At 41.2% G+C, this 14263-nt stretch overlaps 1 protein-coding gene across 1 annotated transcript in view; it reads left to right on the plus strand.

The window, feature by feature from the left end:
* Stimate (STIM activating enhancer) overlaps positions 1 to 14263 on the plus strand; it is a 44750-nt gene that overhangs the window by 15705 nt on the left and 14782 nt on the right. Inside the window, exon 2 of the mRNA XM_090321108.1 lies at positions 13204 to 13252. Coding sequence (XP_090177234.1) covers positions 13204 to 13252 — 49 coding nt within the window. The remainder of the gene's footprint in view (positions 1 to 13203; positions 13253 to 14263) is intronic.

The following is a 14263-nucleotide window of genomic DNA, read 5'->3' on the forward strand; positions in this document are numbered from 1 at the left end:
GCTTGAACTTGGACCTGAGCATTGTCCTTGGGCTTTCTCAAGGTTAGAGCTCTACCCTTGAGCCACAGCACCACTTCCAGCTTTTCTATATATGTGGTACCAAGGAATTGAACCAGATCTGTGCATACTAGGCAAGCACTCTACTACTAGGCCAAACTCCAAGCCCTGGATCTGTAGTTAATTTTACCTGAGCTGGTGTCAGACTATAGTCCTCCTACCTTTGTATCCCAAGAAGTTGGGACTGCAGGCATGAACCACCACACTCATCATGAACATTTTATTGTAACTTGTGCCTACTAGCATGGGAAGGGGCCCTTACCCTGTGTGATGGGTCTGAGGAGCTTATACACATAGGGTAACAGTGCAACACTTACCTTAAGCTTAACCTTCAAAGAGACTCCCAGTGTAGGCTCAAGAGACCTATTTTCCATCTCTAATGAGTTCTACCCTCTGGACACTTTACTGTCAGAAACCAGATTTCTAGATGGGTAGGGATTAGAAGAAAGCTATTAATTATTGAATGTGCAAAATTACAATTTAGTCATTTTTAAATTATTGTTCTTAGCAACAGAGCCCTGTATCTTTGCTTACTACAGAAGTAATATAAAAAGTCGGTGCTATGAAAATTCATGGCATAAAAAGTAAAAGTTCGGGGCTGGGAGTTTGGCCTAGTGGTGGAGTGCTTGCCTAGCATACATGAAGACCCAGATTCGATTCCTTGGTACCACATACATAGAAAAAAGCCAGAAGTGGAGCTGTGCCTCAAGTGGTAGAGTTCTAGCCTTGAGAATGTCCAAGGACAGTGCTCAGGCCCTGAGCTCAAGCCCAGGACTGGCAAAAAAAAAAGTAAAAATTCATTGTAACTCCATACTTGAAAGACAAACCAGGCATAATTTATTATGTGTACCTCCAAAATTTGTATACATATATCTTTTTTAAAAAAATAAAAGTAAGAAATAAGTGAAAGTAAGGCTGGGCACCAGTGGCTCATGCTTTTCTGTGTGTGGGGTGGTCATGGGGCTTGAACTAGGTCTGGGTGCTGTCCCTGAGCTCTTCAGCTCAAGGCTACTTCCCTACCCTTGAGCCTCAGCCCCACTTCCCGTTTTCTAGAAGTTAACTGGAGATAAGAGTCATGGGTCCTTTTGTGCCCAGGCTGGCTTTGAACCTTGATCCTCAGATCTCAGCCTCCTGAGTAGCTAGGATTACAGGTGGGATCCATCACACCCAGCGTTCTTGCTTTTAATCCTCGCTACTCAGGTGGCTGAGATCTGAGTTCATGGTTCAACACCAGCCCTGGCAGGGAAATCCATAAAATTATTTTTGTTGTTGTTTTGGTTTTGCCAGTCCTGGGGCTTGAACTCAGGGCCTGACCATGTCCTTGGGCTTTCTCAAGGTAGGACAGAGCCATACCACTGCTTCTAGCCTTTTCTTTCTTCCTTTCTTCTTTCCTTTCTTTCTTTTTCTTTTCTTTTCTCTTTTCTTCTCTCTCCCCCCCTCTCTCTCTTTCTTTCTCTCTCTCCTTCTTTCCTTCCTTCCTTCCATCCCTCCTTCCTTCCTGCTTTTTCTGAGTATGTGGTACCAAGGAATAGAACCCAGGGCTTCATGCATACTAGGCAAGCACTCTTACCACTAGGCTGCCACACTCCTGGCCCCCTACTTCACTTTTGAAACAGCTTTATCCAAGTATAGTTTAGGTATTATGCAATTTACTCTTTCCAAATGTATGAGTTCACCCTTACTATTTAAGGCAAGTTATTAAGAAAAGGATATTGGTAGTAGAACAATAAACCATGTAACTACCTTACTATTGGCAACTTAGTTTAGTCCTGGGGCTTGCTTGCACTCAGGGGCTGGCTGGTGCTTTACCACTTTGAGCCACATCTTCACTTCCAGCTTTTTTGGTGGATGAAGATAAGAGTCTCACAGATTTTCCTACCTGGACTGGCTTTGAACTGTGATCCTTAGATCACAGCCTCCTGAGTAGCTAGGATTTACAGGCATTAGTCACTTGCACCTCACTTGTTTGAAACTTAAAAACTTGACTTCCTAGTATTTAGCTCCTTCCCTGCTGGCAGCTGTGTAGCTGGCTTTGTAATTTTCCACTCTTAGAGAGTGCTGCAAAAAATATTCTTGTACACAGACTTATCAGCATTTGTGTAAATGTAACAATGGAATGAAATCTTAGAAATACAGCTTTTAGGTCATAGTCCATACCCTTCTTAAATCACAACAGATACTGCCAAAGTGCTTGCTACAACTTTTCATGCAATCACAGAACCCCTACCAGCCCATCCTACCCCCATATCTTTGTCCAAATGATATTTTCAGATTTTTTTTTCTTCAAGGTATGTAGGATAGCAATGTTGTAGGCAAGGAGCAAGCATAGCATATTTCCATGAATTCTTCATACCTATACTGTCCCCAGATGACTGAGGATATTGGTTCACGGGGTAGAGAGTGGGAGTCCTTCCTGGAGGAAGGACTTGAGGTTTATACTTGAGGTTTCTATCATTATTCAGAAAGGACTTATATATTGGCAGTCATGCCTTCATTAGGAAATATCTATAGATCCTTAGTCCTTCTTCTGGAAACTTTGAAATAGTGACTTCAAGAAGGCCAGTGCTTAAAGAAATAAGCTTTTTTTTTTTTGTCATAATTTGTCTCTCATTCTTTGGCTGAACCTCTGTGTAAAAGGATTAAAATTGAGGCTGGGAGTATAGCCTTGTGGTAGAGTGCTTGTTTGACATGCACGAAGACCAGGGTTCAATTCCTTTCTAATACATAGAAAAATAAAAAGCCAGAAATGGTATTGTAGTTCAAGTGGTAGAGCTCTAGCCTTGAGAAAGCCCAAGGGCAGTGCTCAGGCCCTGAGTTCAAGCCCTAGGACTAGAAAAAAAAAAATAAAACTGGTTAACTTAGAACCTGGGATTCATCTGGTCCAGAAAAAGTCAGGTCCTTAGCCAAAACTGTTCATGAACACTAGTTATAAACCCAAATCATCTCATTCTAGCTTCTAAGACCACAGGTAGTAAGGGAAACCTTGACTGGCTGGTTCATCCTCCCTGTATTAGGAGGAAAAAGGGGTAGGAGTAGTTGCCCTCTGGCAGTCTTTTCTAGCAGCTTCTTTTGTCCAAGACCAAAGCAGTTTGAGTCCCATTGCAGGGTTAGTGGCTTGTAAACTAAGCTTCTAGGAGAACCCATCAAGAGAATTCATAGAACTTATTGAAGTCAAAATAAATATCCTCAGGAAATAGGGCCTGAGTGACAGACTAAATGAATTCCTTTGTTCAGCAAACATTATTTGGGAACCAGGATCCATTTATATGCCAAGAATAAATAGGGGAAAACAACCAAATCTCTTGTCACTACAGAGCTGTCTTCCTATTAGAGAGACAACAGTGGTCAATAAATAGGGATTTTTGAGATAAGTGCTATGAAGAGATTAAAACATGGAGTTGAGATTGAGGAAGGGGCAAGGTACACACCTATTGAGGTGCATGAAGATGAAAAAAGGGAACCAATATGTTGGTGACCTGAGGAGCAATATGCTGTGGACAAGGATTTGGTGGGGAGTGATGGAGAGAAAAGAGGCTTGTGTAGCTGCAGTGAGTTGGGGTTAGAAGAGTGGACAGGGCCTCTGTCATGTAGACTCTTGGCCAGAGAAGACTGCCTTTTCATTGTAAGTACCAGGGGAAAGAATAGGAAGGTTTTGTGTGTTTATAAATTTTATAGTTTTCATGATATAGTTTCATAAACTGTGCAGAGCTTTTTTATTTGCTGATCATTTTCTTTCTTTTTTTCTTTTTTCTTTTATTGTCGGGGGTAATGTATAGAGGAGTTACAGTCATGTTCGTCATGTAGTGGGTGCATTACTTCTCCCACATTAATACCACTTCTCATGTTTTTGTCCCCCCTTCCCTTCCCTATTTCAACTAAACAAATAAACATATATATAATACACCAGGTAACAAAGTCAGATACAATAACCACATGAGATTAACCATAAAAGGGAAAAAAAGAAAAGAAATAACTAACTGTGCAGATCTTATATGTCAACTTTGATGCATTGTCCTTGAACTTTTTTTCCCTAGTGCTCTACCTATTTAGCCACAGCACCACTGCCACCTTTTTAGTGTTTAATTAAGGAAAGATAAAAATCTCACCGACTTTGCTGCCTGAACTGGCTTCAAACTATAGTCCTCTGATCTCAGCCTCCTGAGTAGCTAGGATTATAGACATAAGTCACTAACACCCAGCATGGAGACCCATTTTAGGAGGATGGATAGATGGATAAACAATATTTCTATCTTGTTAGATAAAATATGGTAGCTCTGAATGTGGCATTTTGTGGAAAAGTAAAAGGAAGTGGTTTTAGGCATAGTTTTAGCCCTGAGGAACTGCCAGGTGATAGGGCTGTGGGGAGTGAGTTTGAGTCAGATCTTGTTCCAGTTGACTTTGGCTTAGCACTGTCCGAGCATCTGCAGGTGTTGTCTCACTGGTAAGTCAACTAGTTAATGTGATATACAGATATAGCTGGGATTCTACCCTCTCACTGAACCCAGCCAACTGGGCCTCTTTACTGAAGGTATCAGTCATATGTTGTTTGCATGTGGTCATTAGTCTACATGGTTTGATTCTTGAGGATTGTTGGTGAGTGATAGCTTCTCCATCATTCTTTCTTAACACCTGAAGTCCTATCCCTGTGGGATTGGAGGTGGCAGTAGTTGTTTAAATTGCTTCTCAGAACAGAGCAGGTAAATTTTGGGAGTCTTGGGATCCTGAACTGCCTGGAAGGAGCTGCACATCATGGAAAGGCTAGGCTGCAACTGGAAGCTCAGGTCCTGAGGCTAGGATGGGGTGTGTCTCAGCTTAGGACTTAGGGAGAGTAGACTCAGAGTGGAAAGGGGATATAGTGCACAGGGAATATAAAGTGAAGTCTGATTTTCTGAGCACTTGTTCTCTTGATAGTCTTCTGTCATTTAATCCTGATGACAACCTGCAAGATGATAAAAGGTACTACTTCCCTTTTTTGGTGGCAGGGATAGCAAAGTGAGTTAATAAGAGAACCAGGATTCAATGCCACCTGTGCCTTTCTCTGAAAACCAGGCTTGGCCACTGCTCTTTTTAGGGGTATTAGGGCTCCCTTCCTGTCTTCAGGATCCATGTATATAAAGACTAAGAGTCTGTGCAGGAGCCACCATTGTGTAGGAAGTGAATTCCTGAGTGCTGCTAGGCCCTTCCAGTCACCAGCTCCCTTGCCTTGCTTCTTTGTTCTCGAAGGGCCGGTTCAGATTCTACCAAGCTTTGATTCCATCTCTGGTGTGGGCTTCTTGGCTTCATTATGGAGGAGCCCCAATAATTAAGAAAGACCAATTATCCACAATTTCTACCTGAGCCACTCCATGTAAGCCTTTTTGACTGCTTCTGGAGGAGCAGTGGCCTGCACTCCTCCTATTCCCCATCTTCAGGAAGCACACTGGTTCTGTGGGTCTGGGGCCCTGGCTCATCCTCTGTGAGGTACTTGGAGCAGCTCCTAAGTTCTTACCTGCAGTGTATTAGACCTCTTCACCCCTCTTCCCCTCCTTTGCCATGTACAGCAAAACTCCCAATACTGTGACAGGAACATGCATGTCCACCACCAAGACCTCCCCATCATTCTCTTTCTCGCATGTCCTCAGCTCTTCTGGTGTTACAGATCAAGCTGCCAGAACAGAATTTCTGTTCTGGCTCTAACAGGTCTCTCAGCTCTCATGTCACCCTTATAAGGCTGCTCTCAGCACTGTAGCAGAATAAACCTGTGGGTAGCAGCTTCAAGAGAAAGTGTTGCTCTTGCCCCTGTTCCAAGCAGAGACTCATTTGACTCCTTTGTCTTCCCTGGGTCACGTTTGACTAGAGTTTCTCATCTACGGTTCATGTCCCATGTTCCAGTCCTCTCCTCTCCTGCCCTTGCTACAGAATTCTCTGCACCAGCTAAGCTATTTCATTTCACCCTCCACCACTACTTACCCTCTAAAACTCCAGAAGAAAAGAAAGCAATGTTTTTGTCTTGTTGAATAGAGTCTATTACACAGTAGACCCCTTTATTAGACATGACAGAATAAACAGATTTTCTCCTTAATAAAGTTGATCTGGAGCAGCTATATTTTTTCTTTAATGAAAGAGAGAGATTTTTACTCTGGAATATTCTAAGAAGGCAGGAGCCATACTGCTCTCCAGAAGAACCTAAATCCATTAGAAGAAATTCTGCTAATGATGCTCTTATAAGTGGCTGTCTCAGGGCACTGAACAGGATGCACATATCTGTCTCTCTGTGTATGTCAATACTGAGACTTGAACTCAGGACCTCAGAACTGTCCCTGCTTTTTTACTTGAGACTGACAATCTCCCACCTGAGCCACAGCTCCACTTTTGCCTTTTGGCTGGTTAACTGAAGATAAGAGTCTCATGGACATTGCTGCCTGGGTTGGTTTCAAACCTTGATCTCAACCTCTTGACTAGTTACTCTTACAAGATTGAGCCACTGGTGCCCAGAATCCCCTGTGCTTCTTGTTCCAAAGCCTATCTGTAAAGTCAAATTGGTTCTTCTACTAATCTTACTTTGCTATATTAATACAAGTCTCTGAAAAAGTTTGTCTTTTTAAATTTTGAAATAAAAGCAGTATGGATATACAAAAATGTTTTAACAACTATTTATAACATACATAGGCTGGGCTATCTGTGGTGGCTCACACCTGTAATCCTAACTGCTCAGAAGGCAGAGATCTGAAGATCACCATTCAAAGCCAGCCCAGATAGGGAAGTCTGTGAGACTCATCTCCAGTTAACCACCACAAAACCAGAAGTGGCTCTGTGCTCAAAGTGGTAGAGCACTCGCCTTGAGCAAAAAGACTAAGGGACAGCACCCAGGGCATGAGTTCAAGCCCCACATTCAACAATACATAAATAAATATATAAGTAAGTATATAAATAAAATAAACTTCCTGATCTGTATTGCCTTTCATTAAAGAAAGTTTTTTATAGTTAAGTGCCAAGCAATTTAAGAAGGTGATTCAAGCTGCATCGTAGTCATAAATTGATATGTTGAATTGAAACCCTTGTACAACTACTTAATAATTTTTAAAAAGAGAGAAAGAGGCTAAGATTGTAAATCACACTTGGAAGCCAGCTTGGACAAATTTTAGAGATTCTTCCCTTGATCCACAAAAACAACTGGAAATAGAAGTGTGGATGAAGTGGTAGAGCTCCAGCAGTGAGCAAAAAAAGCCAGGCAAGTGAGGTCTTGAGTTCAAGCCCCAAACCAGCATATACACACCAAAAAAAAAAAAAAAAGACATTTTGGTTAGTTTGTTGTTGTTATTGTTGTTGTTTTTATCACTGTGACAAATACCTGAGAGAAAGGAGGAAGGATTGATTTGACTCAGTTTCAGAGGTTTCAGCCCATGGTCAAGTGGCTTCATTGTTTCTGGCACAGGAATCAGAACAGTGAAAAACAGAGCATGTTTGTGGCAAAGAGCTGCTCACCTCCAGACAGATGATAAGCAGGAGGTGGGGAGGGACTGCCATAAGAAACAGCTCTCCAAGGAAATACCCTCAATGATCTCTTTTTCCAGCAGTTCCGAAATAGTGCCACCAGCTGGAAAAAACACAATTGAGCCATAACATTCTACTTGGATCATTATTCATCTCTGAGAATCCCCAAAGTTGTAATGGTTCTAGTTTTGCTCAAAAGTTCTAGTCCAGGAGGAATGTGGTTTAGTAGTAGAGTTCTTGCCTAGCATGCCTGAAGCCCTAGGTTGCATTCCTCAGCATGACATAAACAGAAAAAGCTGGAAGTGATGCTGTGGCTCAAGTGGTAGAATGCTAGCCTTGAGCACAGATTGACTTAGGGATAGTGCCCAGGCCCTGAGTTCAAGCCTCACGACTGGGGAAAAGAAAAAAAAAAGTCCAGTCTCCTCTAAGACTCAGCACAGACTCTTAGCTGTAATTTTCCACAAAATCAAAAGGCAAGATACATGTTCCAAGATATAGTGTCACAGAGTACATTATTTCCATTCCAGAAAGGAGGAATGGGGGTATAGAAAGGAAGAATGAGACCAGAGCATGACTGAAACTCTGCAGGTTAAACATTAAATCCTGTGGGCCCATATCCTCATAGGACACCTAGCAGTAGGAGATGAGCTCCAAATAGCTTTGGCCAGCCCCACTATGGCCTTGCTGACCACAGCCCACATGCCTCTTTCTTGGTCTGGCTGTGCTTGCTACCCATGGTTTTCTTGGGGTCTCTGTTGCATCTTCAGCTTCACTCTCAGTTTCATACATCACCCTCTCAGGTTGCATGCAAGGATTCAAATTCAACCTCACCATACATTTCCTGACTTCCCAGGCCTTCTTTTTTTTCCCCATATATTTTTTAATGTAATTAATAGAAGGGTTACATTATATTCACCAGATAAAAGGTACATTAATTCACAAACATTGATACCCTTTCTCATGTCTTGGTCCCCATTTCCCTCCCCTCACCCTCGCCCCTCATCTTGTTTTTCCCCCTTCCCTATCCTATTTCAAATAACCAAATACACATATATACAATATCTCAGTTAACAAGGTGAAATACTGTAACAATATGGGATAACCAAGGGACAGCAAAAGAGATAAAAGATAACATAGTACATTAAGGACAGCAATCACTCATTATATGGCTTTTGTTTCTATATCCTGGAGGTCCTTTCATTTAACGTCATACTATATGGCCTTATATATCTAGGTTTTGTTCTATTGTAAATCTCTGCTAGGAGAGCCCAACGTTTCTACTGATTGTGACAAATGAGGGAAACCATTGAGCCTATGTTCCTTTGTGTCTGGATTACTTCACTTAATATGATTTTTTTCTAAGTTTTTTCATTTCCTTTCAAATGGGGCAATGGCTGACAACAGCATAGAATTCCATTGTGTATAAATATCACATCTTGTTGATCCACCAGGCCTTCTTTTTAAATCAGAGTATAAGTTTCTTATTCGCATTTCTATAAAACCAGTCCTATGTGGATAGCAGTGAGGCCTGCTGCCAGCTTGAGCAGTAGCTGGGCTCTTATGGACCACAGCTATACTGTCCTTTGAGTGCTGAGTGGTCAAAGATTCATTGTGAAATGAATCTTAGAACTTTCTAGGTAGCTGGCTGTGGAATTAAGGTGACTTTAGTGTTCTGTTCTTAAGTTGATACTTTCATACCCTGGAACCTCAGATGAGTGGAATCTGACCAATTCTTTTTTTTTTTTTGAATGTCATGGTAATGTATAGAGGGGTTACAGTTATATTTGTCAGGTAGTAGGTACATTACTTCTCACATTAATAACCCCTTCTCATGTTTTTATCTCCATTTCCCTCCTCCCACCATGAATCTGACCAATTCTTGAGGTACTTTCAAGGCTTTTTTCCTATTAACAGGGTGAAAAAATAGTGGCTTCTTAATGGCCATAATTACTCAGAAATCATGCCTTCCAGCTGGGCATAATGGCACACATCTATAATCGTAACATTCCACAGGAAGAAGGACCAAAATTTTGAGGCCAGCTTGAGCTACAAAGTAAAATCCTGTCTCAAACAAGTAAACGATACCATTTGGTTGGGCATGGTGTCTCATGCCTGTAATCCTAGCTACTCAAGTGACTGAAATCGGCAGGATCATGGTTTGAGGTCAGCCTGAGGAAAATGTTTCTGAGATCCTATGTCCAACAGAAAAGGGCTGGATGTGGTGGCCTTCATTTGACAGTCATTCCAGCTGTGATATGAAGTATAAATAGGAGGATCATGGTCCAGGCTGGCCCAGGCAAAAGCAAGACCCTATCTTAAAAAAATGAGCAAATAATAAGGGGCTGGGAGTCTGGCCTAGTGGTAGAGTGCTTGGCTAGCATGCACGAAGACGGGGTTCCATTCATAAAAAAACAAACAAACAAACAGAAGTGGTGCTGAGGCTCAAGTGTAGAGCTCTAGCCTTGAGAAAGTCCAAGGACAGTGCTCAGGTCCTGAGCTCAAGCCCAGGACTGGACCCCCCAAAAAAAATAAAAATAAAAAATGCTTATAAGGCAATGTTGGTCTGTGAAACCTTAAAGAAAATAATAATGAGCAAAAATGAATGGAATCATGTCTCAAGTAGTAGAGTACCTGCCTAGCAAGTGCAAGACTCTGAATTCAAACCTAAGTACCGCTAAACAAACAAATATGCTATGTAGCCTCAATTTTAAATGTTTTTGTTATGACAGCATTGCAACTTTATCTTGGTATATCTCCAATACTTATAGAATATATCCCTTACAGTACATTGCAGGCTAAAGGGCATTTAAAAATTTGATAAGCCTTACCAGATTGATCTTTGAATAGTTGTAATAGTTTATTATTCTGGAGTATGTCTTCTCTATAACTTTTTCTTTGAAAAATACTAAACCTATAGGAAAGTTTTAAGTAATGGTTATAATGAATCCCTAATATCCTTCACTTAGCTACCAATTGCTATGTTTTCATATGAATTAGTTTGCTTGGGCTGCCACAATAGAATATCACAGACTGGGTGTCTTAAATGATAGACATTTCTCTGTAGGCTGGAAGTGTAAGTTGGCAGACTTACTTTCTTCTGAGGATTTGCTTGTTGTAATCCTTACATGGTCTTTCCTTGATATATTCATATCTGTAATCCTGATCACTTCTTAAAAACATTCCAGTCATGTTGGACACGGTTTAATCCTAGCTGCTCTAGAGGCTGAGATCTGAGGATCACAGTTTGAAGCCAAGACACTAAAGAACATGAGACTCTTATCTCCAATTAATCACTAGAAAATGGGAAGTGGAGCTGTGGCTCAAGTGGTATGGTGGTAGCCTTGAGCTGAAAAGCTTAGGGACAGTGCCCAGGCTGAGTTCAAGCCCCATGACCCCCCCCCCCACACACACACACAAACCCAAAACAACAACAACAAAAACCATACCAGTCATATTGGATGAGAAGCCTCATTTAACCTTAATTGCCTCTTATATACAAACAGAGCATACCAGTAGTTTGGGTATTAGTGTATGTAATAGGGGATGGAACCAGTAATACCACAATATAGTATAATTGTTAATGTGGATTTATTACGTAACTACTTTGATTTATTTGTGGTTATAATTTTATCCTTTGTGATATAGTATATTTAATGCATAATTATATATAACGTGTCATTTCTCCCCTAAACTATTTGAAGGGAAATTGCTGCCACTCATATTTCAGGGTATACATTTTAAAGATGAGAGCACATCTTTTGGGTATGGTTGATATTTTTTATTTTATATTGGCAAGAGCAGTCTCCTTGAGGCCAAAGAGCTAACTGAGCATGAGGCTGGTACACCATTTTGTCCCAAGTCCCCAATGCCTCATTTAATGTTAGCATGCTTATGGGAAGAGCCTACTTTTGAGTGCCATTCAGACTAGCAGAAGCTCAGGACCTCAGCTTCCAATTCTTGGGCAATGTTTAGGTTTTAGGTAAGTGATGTGTTAAGAAAAGACAAACCTCCTTGCAATTCCACCAGCATTTTGGTCTGTATATTATCACAGCTCTCCAAACATCAGCCTTGTCTTTTCAGTTCTTAGGGTAAGCCTTTCTCTGCCAAATGTGGACTGCTGATATTTATTGAGAGTTGTATTTATTTGTTTAGGCAACTGTTTCTCTCTCCCCACCACCTTCTTCCTCTTGAAACCTCACTGGCAGCTTGGGACTCCACCAGAAGTTGCTTCTTGCCTACCAGTTCTTAAGAGGCATCTTCTGTAGCCTTGCATCAGTGTCTGTTTCTTTTCCAGTGCTTTTCTGTGGGTAAACATCACCCAGTCAGTACTTTCAGTGTTTGTTTCAGTAAACAGAATTGAAGAAACACTTGCTGAGAGCTTCAAGAGGTTTGCTTTAGACTTTTTATGTCCTCTGGTGCAGATAGTTGTGCAGAAATTTGAGGACACAGGCACAAATTTGTTGAAGCTTTTGCCAACAGAAGTCAAGCAAGTCATTGCTGAGTGTCTTATACCTGCTGACTCTTGTACACTAGAGTCTTGCTTCCTGTGAGCACAGCCAGCATTTTCCTGTGGTTCCCTCCACTTCAGAAACTTGTGATTGGCCTTTACCAGATCAATTCCAGCAAGTTTTTGAATATGCTTAGAATCTTCCCTGCCTCTTATTTTATTATAGGATTCATTCTAGAATCTTCGGCCCAACACTCAAGACCCTTTATCAAGTGTTCCCTTTGTTTCCTTGCCTGTTCTTTTTCTGTCAGGTTTTCTTGTTACCTGACATACTGAAGTCAAATTAGATTGTGACAAATCTCCTCTTCCATGTTCATATACCGATGAGTTCCTGCTTTTGGCTGTCAGAATACATGTTCTGTCTCCTTACTGGTTGGCTTGGTAAATTCTTACCCAGACTTCCATACTCGTCTTAATTATTTCCAGCAGAGAAAGCTGACCTAAATGCCTGCTTTTCCTTCAGGTAGATAGGGCCTGGTTATCCTTTAACCTTAGATTTGCCTCTTCTCTAGTACTTCTGTATGTCTGACCTCTAGTTGCTAGACAGCTGATTTTACTTTGGTATCTTCAGTGTCTGGCTTGGAGTGGGCACTCTGTTACACTGCTGGTGGATGCATGGGATGTTCCTCTGAGAGCATATCCCATAAGTTAGAAGCAACTACATTCCGCTTTGTTGCTTCTAGTAGTATCTTAGTAAGCCTTGTCACAAGAAGAAAATAAGTTTTGCCTACCTTGGGAGTCATTCTTCATAAGTTTCCAGTTCTGAATAACCCATGCTAGTCCTCAGCAACACAGGGCCCCTATAAACTGCACTGGGCTTATTGTATGTTACCATATTGAAAGAGAACATGCTAGTGGATAGCAGAGGCTAAAAACTATAAATCTTAGTTGCTTGAAAGGCCGAGACCTGAGGAAAGCCAGCCCAAGGAGAAAAGTCTGTTAGACTTCATCTCCAGTCAGTAAATAAATAAATAAATAAATAAATGGACTGGAGGCATGGAGGCATGGACGGATGGGGGGGGGTGGAGGGACGGAAGGAAGGAGGGACGGAAGGGAAGGCAAGGCAAGGCAAGGCAAAAAGAAAATAATAACTCAATAACTTGTATGTGCACTTTGCTTTGTCATTGCTTTGGAAAACTACTAATGCCTGTCTGTCCTTCTTACAGTTAAACGCTTCAGAGAACCAAAGCACGAAAGACGACCGTGGAAGATATGGTATGTACTCAAGTATTAACTAAAGTGTTAACACATCCCTAGAATGCTTTCAACTGTGTTGAGAGGTTTTGTTTGTTTTAGGGGGAGTACTGTTGGAGTACTTAGAGGATAGAATATAAAAAATGATATCTAGCAAAAAGTAACATTTGATTCTGTTGAGTTAATCATTAGGATCAATGTATATCAAAGCATGGTGTTTAGCTTTATTTTGTTTGTTGTTTTTGGTAGTAATTAGGACTTGAACCCAGGTCTTGCCAATTGTTAGGAAAGTGCTCTAACACTTGAACCATGCCTCTTGCCTTTTTGTTTTGGTTATTTTTGAGATAGGATCTCACTTTTTACCTGAGCCAGACCCTTGTTTATGTTTCCCTCAGTAGCTGTGATGATGCATGTGTTATCATGCCCAGCATTTTCTGTTCAGATGAGTGTTTCATAAATGTCATTGTCTAGACTGACTTGAACTGACTGACTGGAATCCTTCTGATCTAAGCTAGGATAACAGTCATATACCACTGTGCATACTTAGCTCATTGGCTTGAGAGAGGGTTTTGCCCAGGCTTGTCTTAAACCTTAAATATTCTAATCGTAGTCTCCTGAATAGGTAGAATTACAGAAGTGAGCCACTAGCATTCAACTAATCACTCTGTTTCCTGTTTTAGAGGATGGAAAATAGTACATCAGTCTCTGTTTCAGGGTTTCTGTTTACCATTGTTAGATTATGCTTCAGTTCTTAGATTCAGTAGTTCACATGTGTAAGGGAAAAAAAGTAATCTGAAGTTTGGAAGTTAGTGAGACATATCATCTAAATGCCTTAGTCTTCAGAACTACTCTTTATTTCTTTTGCCAGTCCTGGAGCTTGAACTTAGGACCTGGGCACTGTCCTTGAGCTTTCTCAAAGCTAGCATTCTACCACTTGAGCCACAGTACCACTTCCGGCTTTTTCTGTGTATGTGATACTAAGGAATTGAACCCAGGGCTTCGTGATGTTAGGCAAGCACTCTACCACTAGTC

Source organism: Megascapheus bottae, chromosome 2 (assembly GCF_031878675.1).
Source record: "Megascapheus bottae isolate mThoBot1 chromosome 2, mThoBot2.hap1, whole genome shotgun sequence".
NCBI lineage: Eukaryota > Metazoa > Chordata > Mammalia > Rodentia > Geomyidae > Megascapheus > Megascapheus bottae.